Source organism: Sphaerodactylus townsendi, linkage group LG16 (genome assembly GCF_021028975.2).
Source record: "Sphaerodactylus townsendi isolate TG3544 linkage group LG16, MPM_Stown_v2.3, whole genome shotgun sequence".
Lineage (NCBI taxonomy): Eukaryota > Metazoa > Chordata > Lepidosauria > Squamata > Sphaerodactylidae > Sphaerodactylus > Sphaerodactylus townsendi.
In genome coordinates this window covers 14,842,155-14,857,278 of record NC_059440.1, presented here as the reverse complement: position 1 = coordinate 14,857,278, position 15,124 = coordinate 14,842,155, and the positions used below count along the sequence as shown (strand labels likewise).

General features: G+C 44.8%; 2 protein-coding genes and 2 long non-coding RNA genes across 4 annotated transcripts in view; 2 read left to right on the top strand and 2 right to left on the bottom strand.

Annotated features, from left to right (window-relative positions):
- Nucleotides 1-705: 705 nt before the first annotated feature.
- On the top strand, nt 706-5,108 carry IFT22 (intraflagellar transport 22). Its single transcript, XM_048519524.1, has 5 exons — nt 706-952; nt 2,319-2,398; nt 3,279-3,368; nt 3,917-4,119; nt 4,653-5,108. Exons 1-5 carry the CDS (start codon nt 914-916, stop codon nt 4,799-4,801), a joined length of 561 nt encoding a protein of 186 aa, XP_048375481.1. The 5' UTR covers nt 706-913; the 3' UTR covers nt 4,802-5,108.
- On the bottom strand, nt 1,112-8,298 carry LOC125446033. Its single transcript, XR_007246355.1, has 2 exons — nt 8,159-8,298; nt 1,112-6,585 (listed from the first exon to the last, which is right to left on the bottom strand). It is a non-coding gene; the product is annotated as an uncharacterized LOC125446033 (long non-coding RNA).
- Nucleotides 8,299-9,001: 703 nt separating this feature from the next.
- LOC125445647 lies at nt 9,002-13,677 on the bottom strand. Its single transcript, XR_007246321.1, has 3 exons — nt 12,559-13,677; nt 11,302-11,415; nt 9,002-10,046 (listed from the first exon to the last, which is right to left on the bottom strand). It is a non-coding gene; the product is annotated as an uncharacterized LOC125445647 (long non-coding RNA).
- RABEP1 (rabaptin, RAB GTPase binding effector protein 1) overlaps nt 13,640-15,124 on the top strand; it is a 58,059-nt gene continuing 56,574 nt past the window's right edge. The window contains exon 1 of the mRNA XM_048518827.1: nt 13,640-13,847. Coding sequence (XP_048374784.1) covers nt 13,784-13,847 — 64 coding nt within the window. The 5' untranslated portion in view covers nt 13,640-13,783. The remainder of the gene's footprint in view (nt 13,848-15,124) is intronic.

Genomic DNA, 15,124 nt, shown 5'->3' with positions numbered 1-15,124 from the left:
AACATCTTGGGTGCCAAGAATGGTGTCAGAGGGTGCCATGGGCATCATTTTGGAGATCCCTGCTTTACAGAAAAGGAAGAAGGGGGTAATTCCCAGTGATCCTACTGTCTGCAAGTCATGTACAGATTTATGCCTTGCACTAAAAGAATTGCATAGGGTGTTCCTGGGAAGGTTTGTTATTTATTAGGAGTCCTCCTATGTACCATTTGCTAATAAAAGCCTCACATCAGCAACCGGTGTTCTGGCTGTGAAAATGTCACGGGTTATTAATTCACATGTCAGTTATCAGTTATATCAAATGGTGTAGTTTTTGCTATGCTGATCTCTCGCTCTGACCTTTGAAGTAGTTTAATGACAAGCAGTTGCTGAACGTCCTTTTAAGGTCTCTCCAAAATATGGAGAGAGAATAAGAAAGAGGGACCAGAAAACAGGGACAGTTAGAGCTTTTGTTCTCCTCCAGATATCAATCTGCCTTTTCCTGGCAGGGCTCTTGTGTCTTTGATATCTACATTACACAGGTAAATAATTCAACAGATGAAGCGCTTCAGGCATAGAGCAGGGGTGGGAGAACTTCCACTGTTTAATTGCATCTCTTAAAGGCACGCCGGGTTATGGGATGGAGGCTCTTGTAAACCTCGCTAGGAAATAAAGCAACAATCCTCAAGTGTGCTTAGTCACCTGAGAATAACCCCCATAGAATATAATGGATTTTCCTTCAAGTAAACACGCAGAGACAGGCGATGATAGCCGCTCTTTACCAGCTTAGTGGGAGGGGCTATTTTCCAGCCCATAGCAACCGTCCCTAGCAACGGCGCGTCGTTGAGTTGGGCGGAGTCAGCTGGACCCGTTTGCCCGCCTGTGTTCAGGTTGGTTTTCTACGCGAGGCCGAGGCTGCGGGGCCTGTTCGGAAGGCATGCTGAAAGTAAAGATCCTCTTCGTTGGCCCCAGCGAGGTAGGCTTGAATCCTCTACCTGCCTTCGGATTGAGGAGGCGCCGAGTTCAAAGCAATGACTGAGGGGTTCAGTGTAAAATTCGATAAACGTCAAATAATTTGCTAACTTTAATCTGTTTAAACCACCTTCCTGCCAAAGGGGAGAAAAGATAAGAAAAAGAAAGTTTCAACCTAATTTTATTTTCCAAAATAGAAAGCTATAAGTCAAGGTACTTAAGTGGAGCCTCCATGCGCAGAGGCAATGTATCTGAATATGGATTACTGTAAGAAACTGTAAGTGTACAGTAAGAAATCAAGATGGGTTGGTCTCAGCCAGCAGAGCTCTTCTGTGTACAAAAACGGCACATCTCTGAGTTCTAGGTAGATAATAATATATAATATGCTTCCTTGCCTTGCTTGTAGATTTCTTTGAGCTAGCCACTGTTAGATACAGGATGCTGGACAAGTTGGATCTGGCTTTGTTGAACACTGCTGGATTCTTCTTGTGTTCCTAGTAGTCATGAGCACTAGGAAAGGAAGATCCATGTACAGAGGAAACTGTACATAACTGATGCCGGGCCAGAAGACAAGAGTGTTTTCTGTAATGTTTTTGTTGCTTTTAGGCCTTTGACATTGTTTTAAGCTGTTGTTGGTAAGCTGCTTTGTGTGCTATGTTTAGTATAAAACCATGGTAGAAGTTATCTAAATAAACAGACTCGTATTCTGTGTAATCAAGTAACCTTATATGTTGATTTATGAGATCTATTACGGCACAGTGGAAAGAGTGTTCATGTGAACTGTGAAGACCGGGTAATGCCGCTCTGTATGTTGAAGGAGAAATTGTTATGTACTGGTTCTCACTGAGGTGGTAAATTGGAGTAGAAAATTTTGGACTACCTGTGAGGGATCACATGGTTGAATGTTCATCACACTTTAAAAAACAATCTCTGTATTTAGAAAACTAGCATATTTAGGGGAAAAGAGTGCTGATATAGCCTGGCATTATGCTTGGCTTGCTAGTTGTCTGTGAACAGGGAATTATTATTGAGGGGAAGTGCAGGAATATTCCATCTTTTGAATTCCATATGGTGTCTGGTGTAGAACACCCTGGCTAACAATAGTGTGTTGATAAAATGGGACTTGGCTGCAGATTTTGCTCTGAGTTTCTTGGAGGGAAGGGTGAGATCTCCATGTCAAAATGTGTTACTTGCTGGAATGCCACAGTACAGACACATGTAAACAAACAGAGGAGTACAAGTATGTATTAGAGTTCTGTTTAAAGAACACTGAGAATGGCGAATTATTTTTGAACTTTTGAACAATTAGTTTTGTCTCGGGAAAGTGTTAGCATTAACAATGGTCTAACTTTTGCAATCCTTTGTAACAGTCCGGAAAATCTGTTTTGGCAAACTTCTTGTCGGAGAGCACAGAAGGCATCGGCAGCTATATCCCAACCCAAGGGGTGAGGTGAGTCCAAGGGTGAAACGTGCAGCTCTACCGAACCAAGCCGTGAGCTCTTCTCTTCCAGTGTAGGGCAGTGAAACATCTGAACTTGTTCCTTTAAAGTCAGCCTTTTCGAGCCTGCAGGCACATTTGGAATTCTAACATGGCGTGGTGGGAGCAACGATAAAGCGGCTGCCAAAAATGCCCATTGCAGGAGACAGAGCCAGCTACAAAATGAGGGCCACAGCTTAACTTTAGTACCACAGAGATTCTTGGGAAGCAACATTTTAAAAAATCTGCCCAGCCACTCAGAAGCCTTGCTGGCCAAAAGCCCTGCCTGGCCCTATCCACTTCCAAAAAATACTCGGTGCACCAGAAAAGATGTTGGTGGTGTCCACAAGGACCACATTGGGGCCCCTGGCTTTGAGTCTTTGTGAGTTTTTCCCCCTCTTCATAAAACCATTTGAGCCTCATTGACTATTTTAACTGATTTGCTCATTGCTGCAATTGTTGGGGCTTTCCCCCAAGACATGGAATGTTGACATTTGGTATACACATAGACCAACAACCTGAGGGGAAAGGACATGATTTCCTATCCCCCTTGTAACATGCGCCTTGAAATGTCCCTCATAATTGGCCTGCAGTGCCAGTACAAGGAACTGGACAGACGGAATGTAGCGTTGAGCATTATGAGTTCAGCTGAATACTGAAGGAAAAAGAATTCACTGTAGCAGGAAGGTACTTCTGATATGGAAGGAGCCACATAGACATGGGAGCTTATTTTTTTCCAATGATGCAGAAGACCTTGGATTGGGGAAGTATGTGTATATTTCTAGGGGTAGTCAGGAACATAACTAAACTTACAGCATGTTGTGTCTGGCTGTGTATTTGTATTTCATTGTAGGATCCTGGAATATGAGAAGCCCCATATCAATGAAAACAGCAAAGGCACAGAATATCGGTTTGAACTGTGGGATTGTGGAGGTGACCGAAAGTAAGTTGATCTCTCTTACATGGGTTGCTGACTCTAAACATAGAGATATTTGCTACTGTGTTTTCCAGAGCTGACCAACCAGGTCTTAAGTATTCATTGACCACCTGGGGTTGAAAAATTGCAGGTGTTGTCATTTATGGCTAGAGAATTCGACCATCAAACACCTTTGAATCTGGCATTAGTGGACACATTCCTGGAGTCTGTGATCCTGTTAATTATGTAGGCTATCCGGAACTGATTTCTAGCCATGTCCCTATGTTTGGCTTTCTTCGGGTGTTTCTACTTTGAGTTTACATCGAGTTCAGATTTCCTAACAAGCGTCACATTCATTTTCTGAATATGAAATGGCTCACTTGGCACAATTTTGGTGGCTTCAGGAGTGTCTCAGAAGTGGCACGTGTTTGCCAGCTGTGACCCAGCATCGACCACGTCAATGAGAGTCATGCAGATGAACAACCTGCATGTAAAAATCTGCAAAATCTCAGTCTAATAACAAATGTTAAAATATGATCGATTATTCACTGTGCTGATCCACTGTATCCTGCCAGGTTTGAGACTTGCTGGCCTGCTCTGATGAAGGACTCTCACGGTGTTGTCATAGTCTTCAACCCAGACTTGCCCAGTCACCTGAAGGAAATAGAGACGTGGTATTCCTGCTTTGTGCAGCAACAGCAGCTGCTTGATAGCCAGTGCCTGCTCATCGCACATCACAAGCCTGGCAGCGGAGGAGATGCAGAGAGCCTCACCTTGCGTAAGACTGAAACCGCACAGAAATGTTTTGGCCTTTGGATAATTGATGTTATACTCTGTTCCACTGAAAGGCAATAGTATGGTCAGTTGAGAAAATTGTATGCCTTCGCATTGGAATATAGTCCCAAATGAACTTGAGAATTATGATTCATTTTTGCATGCTGCCTTTGCAAAACCATTATTTTGTGCATTCTGAAACATGGTACTTTGACACAAGAGCCTTTATAGTTCATTGAATGACTTTCAAACGGATGTGGGGAGTAGGGCTAGGTAGGCGCTAGGACTCAGGCGGGGTATTCTACAACAAAGATCCGACATGCTTTGTTCTGGGGCGGAGGAATATACAACTGTACTATCATCTTTTGGTAGAGTATAGGAAAGATAATTCTCTGCCTGAGACCTCAGAGAACTGTTTCCACTCAGAAAAGACCACACTGAGCATGGAAGACCATGGGGGCTGGCATCACATAAGACCACTTCACATGTCAAGTCTTCACCTTTCCCCATCTTCTGTTTTCCTTTTGAACTTCTCAGCTTCACCTCTGAACAGGCTGCTTCTGATTCACTCCAGTCTTGAAGAAGAACCCGAGGACATCCGGATGGAATTTGTGAAGTACCTTAAGAACATCATCAACTTGGTGAACGAGAACCGGGACAAGGAAGAGATGTCGATTATCACGTGAAAGGCAGAGACGTTTTTGATGGGACAGGAGATAACCATTCAAAAAAGAGAGAGGAGACAGAACCCCCGTTTATATAAAAAAGTCTGAAACTAATGGGCACTAAAAATACTGAGTCTTTGTGAATGCGTAACATTACAGGTTTTTTTGCCTTACACAACTGATGAAAATGATTTGGCAATAAGAGGTATGTAGCATTCAGCTCTGGATAGAAGCACAAGGCAGTCACCCTACGGACCATGGCCTACATGCTGTGAAGGACCAAATTCTTTGAAGAAACTGAATTAAAAGTCAAATTCCTCCTCTCCCATCTGCCTGCTTTTAAGTTCTGCGTGACATGAAGGGTTTTGCCTCCCGTTCCTTTTGATCTCGTCCTAATCCACACTCTGCTTTGTCTGAAGGATGCGTACATGAATGTACGAAGCTGCCGTCGACTGAGTTAGATGAGCTTGCCCGGTACTGCCTACTTTGATTGGTGCAGGACCTTTCCCTAGTCTTTGGTGCACGAGGTGGAGAGTGGGATAGAAAGAGCTTTTTCTCCCTGTCCCATAATATTAGAACTTGGAAGCACCCAACGAAGGTAATAAGCAATAGATACAGGATAGACAAAAGAATGTGGAACACACTGATGGTTGAGAAACTGATGGCCATGACCACAGATGGCTTTGAAAGTGGGTTAGGCAGATTCATGGGGGACAGAGATCCACCAATGGCTACTAGCCATGATAAGGAAAGGGAATCTTCACATTCAGCGACAATAAACCCAGAGCTGGAAAGCAAGCAGGGCAGCTGGTTGGCCACTGTGTAAAATAGGATGCTGGCCTAAATGGACCATTGATCTAATCACGTTCTTAGGAACTTAATCTGGGATCTTCTGATTGTGAGGCAGGTATTCTGCTACTCATCCTTGAATAGGGTGGGGGGGCGTGGCTAGAGACAAGGACAAGGAAATGAAAAGCACAGTGAATGAAAGCAGCCTAGCGAACAAGCTGCACCCCAGATTTGGTGTTTGAGGTCTACTTAGCTGCTATACTAATACCGAGGATGTTGATGGTCTTTTAATCCAAAGTATCATTTGACTCTGGGCGTAAAGCTTCACTTTACTCAGCGAGGCCTGCCTCTGAGCGAATGTGTGGAGGGCTGAGTTGTAAATCTCGCTGATCTCTCAAAGGAACGGAAGAGAATGGCCCACTTTCTCTCCCCCCAATTTGGAGGGGTAACATCCTCATGACATAAGAAAAGTTCTGCTGGATCAGACCAAGGGTCCATCCAGTTGCCAGCCAGATGCATCTCAGAATCCCTGAAACATTCCATTTTGAAAGCTCCTTTGTTTCCACCCTGGCAACCGATATTCACAGGGCTACTGCCTTTTTTTGAGGGGGGGGGGGATTCCATTCCCTTATGTCAATATCTATTGATACCTGTTGTTCCTGTGTAATAATCTGGGATGTGTTCTGAGTACATCTTGAAGCTGTCCTGACCCTTTTGTTCCCAAGACTCTTTGGTGGAGGTTATGCCGGGATTTTTCATCTCCTTGTGGTTCTCCCGCTCCCAAACACTTTCCTGATCTCTTATCTGATGTTACTCATTCACAGCCTGTTTCGCCTTCATGCATTCCTTTGGGTCTGATGGCCAATTGGAAGTGAGATGAGATCTCTCCTGCACAGTTCTCCTGGTGTAGAACATTCCTCGGGCCCAGGTAAAAAGAGAAGGGGAAAAACGCTGCATCATCTGGAGTGTTGTTCAGTGTTCTTTGTAGTGGGGGTGGGGCGTATGCTTTCTTGCACCTTTAATGAAAATATAACAGCCATCATAAACTACCTCCAAGATAGGACTCAAGTGAAGGTGTAACACACCCTCCATACCTTCTTTGCTATCCCATAAGGAGACCCCAAGTGGAGCATTTTTATTGAGCTTGGCAATAACTTTCTGTCCTCAAAAACACACAAGTCTAATGCCTTTTACTCATAAAATGAAGAAATAACGGGGACAAGGGAAAAGAGAGAGAAGAGAGAGAGAGATCTTAATTTTAGTGCAGATGCAGCAAGGCTTAATTTTAACCACACACGGCCAGAAATGCCAGTGTCATCAGTTTTTTTGTAAGGTGCTGTGTCATGCATTCTATCTTGAATGTTTCAAATGAGGAACACAGAACTGGTGTTCTAGCCGGTGTAGGACTATCTACTCATCAGCCATGACCCAAGGCAGTGTGGCAGCTAATTCTCACATGACACTGAAAATGCTTTTCTATCCCTTTCATGAAGCAGTTTTCAGTGTGCATTTGGACTGGTGATCGTGGCATCCCCGGGGAAGAGTGCCCCTATGATTTTGGTCTAAGAGCCTGAACTGAGTCCCTGGTGTATTCTCTAACCTTCAGCGAGGAACTCTCAACCATCCAGGGAAGGCTTTTTGTCCTGTTTGTCCTCGGAGAACCTCACGCATGGTCCTCTCAGCAATTGTGGGAAGAGTGGGCTTGTTCACCCTAAGTTAGACTACTGTAATATGTTCTTTTTGGAGCTATCCTTGATGATGGAGGCTTCAGCTGGCACACAGCATAGCTGTTTGCATTTGAAGAAGAGGAGTTTGGATTTATGCAGCGTTTTTCTCTACCATAAGAAGTCTCAGCTCCTTTCCCTTCCTCTCCCCACAATAGACAGCTTGTGAGGGAGGTGGGGCTGAGAGAGTTCCAAAGAACTGGGACTAAGCCTAAAGTCACCCAGCAGGCTTCATGTGAAGGAGTGGGGAAACAAACCTACTTTGGACAGGAAGCTGCTGCAATTAATGGATAAGAATAACGCTGTAACAACTGCGATGCCTTCCAGCTTGCTTCCAAGCCCAAATCAAAGTTCTGGTTTTAACATTTGAAGCCTGACTGCCTCGAGTCCAAAGTCCCTGAAGAATCGCTTTCTCCCATATCGACCATATCTGAACTTTGAGATTGCCGGTTGTGCCCTTCCTACAGGAGCTTCTTATCTGAAGCGAGACCAGAGAGAAATCCACAGGAGAGCCTTTTCAGTGCCTCTCCCCCACACACAATGAGGATTCCCTCCTCCCAGGAAGTGAGATTTGCACCATATCTGCAGAGCCATCTAGAACAGGGGTAGGGAACCTGCGGCTCTCCAGATGTTCAGGAACTACAATTCCCATCAGCCCCTACCAGCATGGCCAATTGGCCATGCTGACAGAGGCTGATGGGAATTGTAGTTCCTGAACATCTGGAGAGCCGCAGGTTCCCTACCCCTGATCTAGAAGTTTTTGAAAACTCTTCTGTTCCAAAAGGCCTTTAAATATAAGAGCAGCAGCAAGCTTTATTGCATCCGGATACATTTTAAGTGGTATAGAGAATTTTTAAAATCTCACCTTAGGTTTTCTCAGCCACTTTGGGTGCCTTTTGAGAGCCAGCGTGGCGTAGTGGTTAAGAGCGGCAGACTCTAATCTGGAGAAGCAGGTTTGATCCTCCACATGAGCGGCAGACTCTTATCTGACGAACTGGGTTTAATTTCCTAATCCTGCACATCAAGTCTGCTGGGTGACCTTGGGCTAGTCACAGTTCTCTCTGAACTCTCTCGGTCCCACCTATTACACAAGGTGTCTGCTGTGGGGAGAGGAAGGGAAGGCAATTGTAAGCCACTTTGAAACTCATTAAAGGTAGAAAAAAATAAACACTAGCTCTTCTTTTTGTGGCTGAAAGGTGCCACGTACGTGAATAAATAATTCTGCCTATCTTGTGGAATTGGTGTAAAGCTTACATCAAGATAATGGACATGAAGTAGTTTGAACATTCTAAAACATGCACCCTGTAATCTCCCTTATTTACTTCATTTGTACCCCCACTTCTCCTGAATGGGACACAAAAAGTGTTTTATGTTGTTCCTGTCTCCTCCATTTTAAGCAGGGTTGATTGCTTTCAGTGTCTCCTGAAGCCTCAAAATGGGGCAGAATTTTACACACCATTCAATCTTGGTTTCGAAAGAACCAAGCAAGTGACAGCCTAGTGTTCCATAACACACCCACCTATCAACCGTGGTACTGAAACATGCTCTTCAAGCTTCTGGCAAGTCTGCAAAAACAGAACTGTTCAGGAAGGCATTTGGAGCACAACGAACAGGGCTTTTGCCACCATGACCTGGTGGTCTGAATGTCCCTCCTGATTGAAAGGAGGTGAATCTAAAGCAAGAACTCATGAAGAGATGCAATGGGCAGTCTCTTCTGAAAACAGATGGTTTTATCATCATCAACATTATCACCAACTTAATTTGTACCCCGCCCTATCTCCAAAGGGCTCAGGGCGGCTAACAACATAAGTAAATAAAATACATTACAACATTATGACTGCTAAATACATAAGACTAAAATAAAGTCAAATTTCAGATGGCAACAGCACTACAAACCTAACAATATACTAATCGTAATAACAGCAGCACTATATTAATACACAACAACATACATCAAACTAGATCATGCATTAACAGCACAAACAGCATATTAACAGTATAGTAATAACAGCATAGTCATCAGCATATCAGAACAGCAATATATAAACAATACCAAATAGTAATATATCAGTACATTCACAACATTCGTTTCCAATGTATCGATACATACTACATAACATTAGCATTGTCAATACATAATGCCATAACATCAACAGTGTTTTATGACATTTAATCTACATTTAATCTAACTACATGGCAGGGATAATTATTGATTGGAAGAAGGCAAGGAGAGAACACACATTTGTGCAGAGCTGAAGTAAGGGCAAGTATTTTGGGGGTTACAGAAACCCTATCTTTGTCATGGTAGATTGTTCTCTCCCTAGCCACAGAGCCTAAGCATTCCTGCGAGAGAGGAAGAAGCTACAGATGCAGACCTGTAAGCCTGTTTGTTGTGCAATTAGAATTTCAGCAGAAACACTCCTTTTACGTGGCACGTTCAAAAGCAAGGTATGCAGGCAATGCTTATTCCATAATGAATTTCAGATACTGTCAGTGTTTTTGCAGCAAGAACAATTGTTTAGCTTTGTAGTATATCACAGTCTTCAGCAAACATGTCCCATGGGAATTTTAAAAAACTCGAAGAAACCTAATATAAGCAGCATTCAAATGAGATCATGAGTTTGTGGCGATTTCATCTTGTAGCCAATGGGGCGTGCGTAAGGGTGCATCGCCTGCCAGTCTCCTCCCCCCACCCCCATTTTTTGGGGCTTCATCTGCTTTCCATCTATTCAAAACAGCGTGACACACTGAACCTTTTAAACAAGAGGAGAGAAAGAACATCATTTTCCAATTGCTTTTAACAAAGCTTTTTCAACTGGATAAAATGTCTGAAGAGTGGTATGCAGCCCCAAGGTTTCAGGGTAGTAGAATCCTAAACCTGGTGTAAACTTTTTGCTGGGATTGCTGTTGGAAGTTTCAGACTGTTTGAATTCTTCCCTCATGAGAAGCCGCACAAGGTTCGCTTGTGTTCTCAAAGCAACATTAATAAGAAAGAGCCACGAACCCATCTTTGCTTGGGGCTTTTCCCGTCTCTGATGTATACTACCACAGATTTCATTAGGGCCACCTGTGACGTGTACAACTGCCACAATATTGGTGACATGACCCAGCATTAAAACACTGGCCACAATCTCACACAAATTTAGGCACCTGCAGACTCATGGATATCAGTGGGTTGTGGCAGAACTTGCGCATCTGGACGTACAAGGCACTTTTGAACAGAACAGAATTCAACTGGAAAGGATTGCACCATCTTGTAATTTTATTTTTGCACTAGGTGGCATTAACTTGCAACCTTCCCACCTGTTCTATCTCAAATGAATTCAGAACATAAGAACAAGCCTGCTGGATCAGACCAGAGTCCATCTAGTCTGGCATCCTGCTACTCGCAGAATTGCTGTTCTTTCGTTCATATGTTCTTTTCCTGTGAGCTCTGCTTACAATCCATCCCAAGGAGTGCTGATCTGGTACCACTGGGTTAGCCTCAGCTGGGTGTCTGTTTTGTGCATCCAGAAAGAAGCCTTTCTACATAAACGCTTGAACTCAAATGAGGCTTGACTTATTCTGTTGTACAGATGGATGCCTTTTGTGCAGTGACTGGGGGGTGGGGAGAGTGATGCAGCAGGAATGAAGTCTTGGCATAGGTGAGTATGTGGTGTTTAATAAGAGCTAGGATGCTCTTATAGGAGCAGCAGTGGAGTAGTGGTTAAGAGCAGGTGCATTCTAATCTGGAGGAACCGGGTTTGATTCCCTGCTCTGATGATTTAAGAATTACCTGACAGACCCACACTGAGAGATATCACTGATGCTTCTAAAGGCAGAGGCCTGTCTGTAACATGCCATGAAAGTAAATGGCATTACAGAGATCTGCATAGAGTAAAGGTCCATCCATCTTACCTGGAACATATGCATTCTTTAAATAAAGTAATAATATAAAATCAATAAAGACAATATCCACTCTGTTAGATAATGATGCATTTTTAACGGAGAAGTTCATAAAATGCCAACCTGTCATTTGGTTCTGTTGCCAAATAAGCTTTTCAGTTCCCATCATTGTCTTTCCACAAGACCAAGGGCTCCTGATACAATCTTCACCCTCTGCCCCAATGCCTAGTCCTCAATCTATATGTGCAGCCAAACAAGAGTAGACAACGATTACAACCTAAATCAACAGCCCCCACCCCACCCCAGATTCTGTCTGCTGAAACTTTCTGGAGAACTCTTATATTATTTTCAGGTAATCTTAATAAAGCATCTTGCATAGATTTTGGTTTTGTTTGGACCAACAACATGGTTACCTGAAACATAAGTTCCTGACTAACTGATTCTTGCTCTGAAAAGAACAAATTCTTCCGTTCTCTTGCCTGTGTGTTTATATAGACAGCAATGTATGTTATTTTGTACACTTCAGTGTTCAAGGTGTTATTGGTATATATGTACCTGGTGCATTTTTTAAAATGCTGCCCTTCCTCCAAGGAACCCGAGAGCAGTGTACATCACTCTCTCCTCTTCCGTTTTATCCTGACAACGAGGTGGTGGGGTAGGTTAGATTGAGAGAGACTGACCCTCCCAGCTCTCTTGCTCATTTTTTTTAAAGCTGAGTGTCACTGGATAGTAACCCCAGCTCTGTATCCAGCATCTATAACGCACGGTAGACTATACCAGGACTTTTTCTCTTGTCCTGAAGAAGCTCCCTCCCACCTTTTGGTAACTTCCAGCCCAGAAAAAGAGTTCTGGAGAACCTGAACGCTTGCACACTGCTATGGGTTATCAGGTGAGTCCTAATAAAAGCTTTTCATGTGGTCTGTGTTTTGTTCCTTCAGCCCAAGATCACTAAGCGAGGTTTCGCTAGCGAGAAATGGGGAGGGATTTGAACTGAGGTCTCCCACATCACAAAGGGGTTATATTTATATCTTACATATTAGTCGTTTGTAGCCAAACGTTTGTAGCAATGTCACCTGTAGCACTTTAAAGACCAACGGCATATATTTTCCTGACTCAGGGCTCCACTTCCTCAGATATCACAAAAGATTTGTATTGAAGTCACAGGGCCGTCACGAAAACACTTTCCTGGAAGTAAACCCAGCGCTACTCTACTTGAGTAGAGCCTGAGTAAACCACTACTCTGTAAATGTTAGTCTTTAAGGTGCCACTGTTGGACTTTTGGTTTGCTTTGCTCCCAGAAACCAGCCCACAACTCTAGCCATTTCACAACTCTAGCCACCTTCTACAAGTTTAGTGTATGGGTACATAAACTGATCATACCTGGCTGCAGACCCAGAGCCATGGCGGTGCAAAAGGGGGCTGGGCCCATCAATCATTTGTCATGCCCCTCCAGTCAGCGCTGGGTTGGTGTGAAACTCATCAGGAGTCGTTCAAGTGTAAATTATCTGCCGTAAAAAAAGGGAAGGAGCTGAGGTTATAAAGCTGTTGATCCTCTCATAAATCTTCCTAACATGAATTCTCTACGCAACTGGCAAGAACAGAATTAGCTGTGGTGGACAGGGTTGAAATGTCCTAATTAAGAGGAAGAGTTTGGATTTACACCCCCACAAGCTCCTTTCCCTTCCTCTCCCAACAACAGACACCTTGTGAGGTAGGTGGGGCTGTGAGAGTTCCGAAGAACTGTGACTAACTCAAGGTCACCCAGCAGGAATGCAGGAGTGCAGAAACAAAACAAAACAAAACCCTGTGTGTGTGAGATCTAAGATGTCTGAATCTTTTTTTTTTGCACTTTTCTAATTTTTCTAGTCCTAGCTCTATTGAATTGCTTATTAGATCCCGCATGCTGTTCAATCACACTGAATTACACCTTGAGTCTCAAGTACAAAATCGGTCAAGAAATAACAAAGCTCAAATAAATAATAAAATAAACAATTGTGTTGAACCACCACCACCACTTAACCCATTTGCCTTCCCCCAATGAAATGTTTCTGGCTACAGGCCTGTCTGGATGTGTGTGCTTCGTTCCAACTGTGCTACTGCAAAATGTGAAGCGCTCCTTTGTAGTATTTCATTTCAACACTAAAATCGTTACTGATACTTCATGGATAATGGGTCATTGATCATTTTATGTACAATCCCGTTATTGATACTTCATAGATAATGGTTATTAATAATTGTATGCACAATCTCGTGCACACTTCATAGATAATGGCTACTGATAATTTTATGCACAATTACTCTTTGTGGCGCGCCGCTTTCATGACACCCGAGTTTCAATTTCGCGCCAGGTAAAGCGGGAAGAGGCGACATCCCCCTGCTTCAATCACCCTCCCCTCCGCCCGGGCGCGCTCAGCCTACCGCGCATGCGCAGAGTGTCCCTCTCCCTCTCTCCCCCCTCCCATCACCGCCCGCCCCTTCGCCTGTCAGGATGAGGCGGCCCAGGGCCGGCGGAGGCGTCGGCTGAGGCTCCGCCGCTGCTTTCCCCGCTCCGGGTTCTGACGTAGCGGACCCGGCCTCGGCGTGACGGGGACCAGCCGCATCGGCCATGGCCCAGCCCGGGGCTGCTGCTGCTGCCGCCGCCTCCGCCGCGGCGTCCGAGTCTGCAGACGGTGAGGAGGGCGGACGACCAGGCCTTGCGGGGCGGGGGTGGGAGGGGAACTCCCTCGTCGCTCCCCCGCGGTCCCGCCCTGGTGGTCTCTTCCGAACCCCCCCGCCAGCAGCTGGAATGGTCTCTCCCCCATTCCCCTGTTCTCCGCGCCTGGGCTCGCCTCTGCAAGCGTTCGCGTCCCACCCCTGCCAGCTTCTTCCCCCATCTTTGCAGCCAGCCTCTGCTGCCCCCACCCCGGTGCCCCACAGCCCTCCCTCTTTTTCCAGCTGTGCCCCACCGGCTCCACGCAGACCCGCCTGATATTTATCGATTTTACATGTCTGTACCCCCTTCTCCCCATATAAACACCTGTGGGGTGCCCTCCCCCATCGCAGCCCCTTTCTAGGCCTGATATTTTACCTTCCTGGGTTCATTGCCCTCTTGTTTCTTCCACCTACTGCAGTTTGGTATCCCTTTGGACCCCCATCAGTGAAGTCTCCCTTTTCCTTTCAATGCACCCCCTTAATACCCCTGTATTACCTGTACCTTCCTCTTCCACCCATTCTGTTTCTGTGAATTTCCTCTTGCTATCCTCCTGCCCCACTAATATTTTATTTGCCTACCTTTCTCACTGAGGCTTAAGGCGGATTGCAACATTTATTCCTAACTTGTACCTCCTTTGGTTGAACCGCTCCAGTAGCCTCTCCCTCTTCTACAGAGCCCCCATGTTTAGTCATCAGTTTTTCCTCCATACTGTTTTCCTTCTGTTTTCCAGACATGTGGCTTATCTTTCTCTTCCCCTTTCTTCAAGCAGCTCTCTCCGTATTGATCTTTCCACTTGATGGCTTTTTCCTGCTTCACTGCAGCCTCCCCTCCAACATCACACTCTTTTTTGCTTTTGGCCCCTTGCTTTCCCTTCTCTCCCAGCTGCTGTCCCATTTTTTGTCCACAACCCTTGATATTCTGCTCTTCCCTGCTTGTTTTCCTACTTCCGTTTGCATAGCTTCACTCTCTCTTTCCACTTTGCCACAGCCCTTCCAGTTTCTAGACCCCATGTACAATGTTTCATCTTCCACCCCAGTCTTAGCTGTCACCTAAGTGCCATGCTCCTTTGTAGCTCTGTGGGACTTTCTTTCAAACACCGTCCACATAGCTTTCCTTCATCCTTTGCCTCTCTCATTTTCATAGTGCCCACCATGTGCGTTGTTTCTGACTCAGTGGTTACTCTTTTCTGTTCACCTCCACACTTCCCCCAATATTACTTTCTTTCCCACTGTTAATCTACCTTAACTGCTTGCA

Bases quoted from the DNA above. Each gene is read 5' to 3' on its own strand.
- IFT22 (XM_048519524.1), top strand. From the start codon at position 914: ATGCTGAAAGTAAAGATCCTCTTCGTTGGCCCCAGCGAG. The intron at 3,369-3,916 runs GTAAGTTGATCT...GTATCCTGCCAG, and splicing joins GATTGTGGAGGTGACCGAAA to GTTTGAGACTTGCTGGCCTG. The intron at 4,120-4,652 runs GTAAGACTGAAA...TGAACTTCTCAG, and splicing joins TGCAGAGAGCCTCACCTTGC to CTTCACCTCTGAACAGGCTG.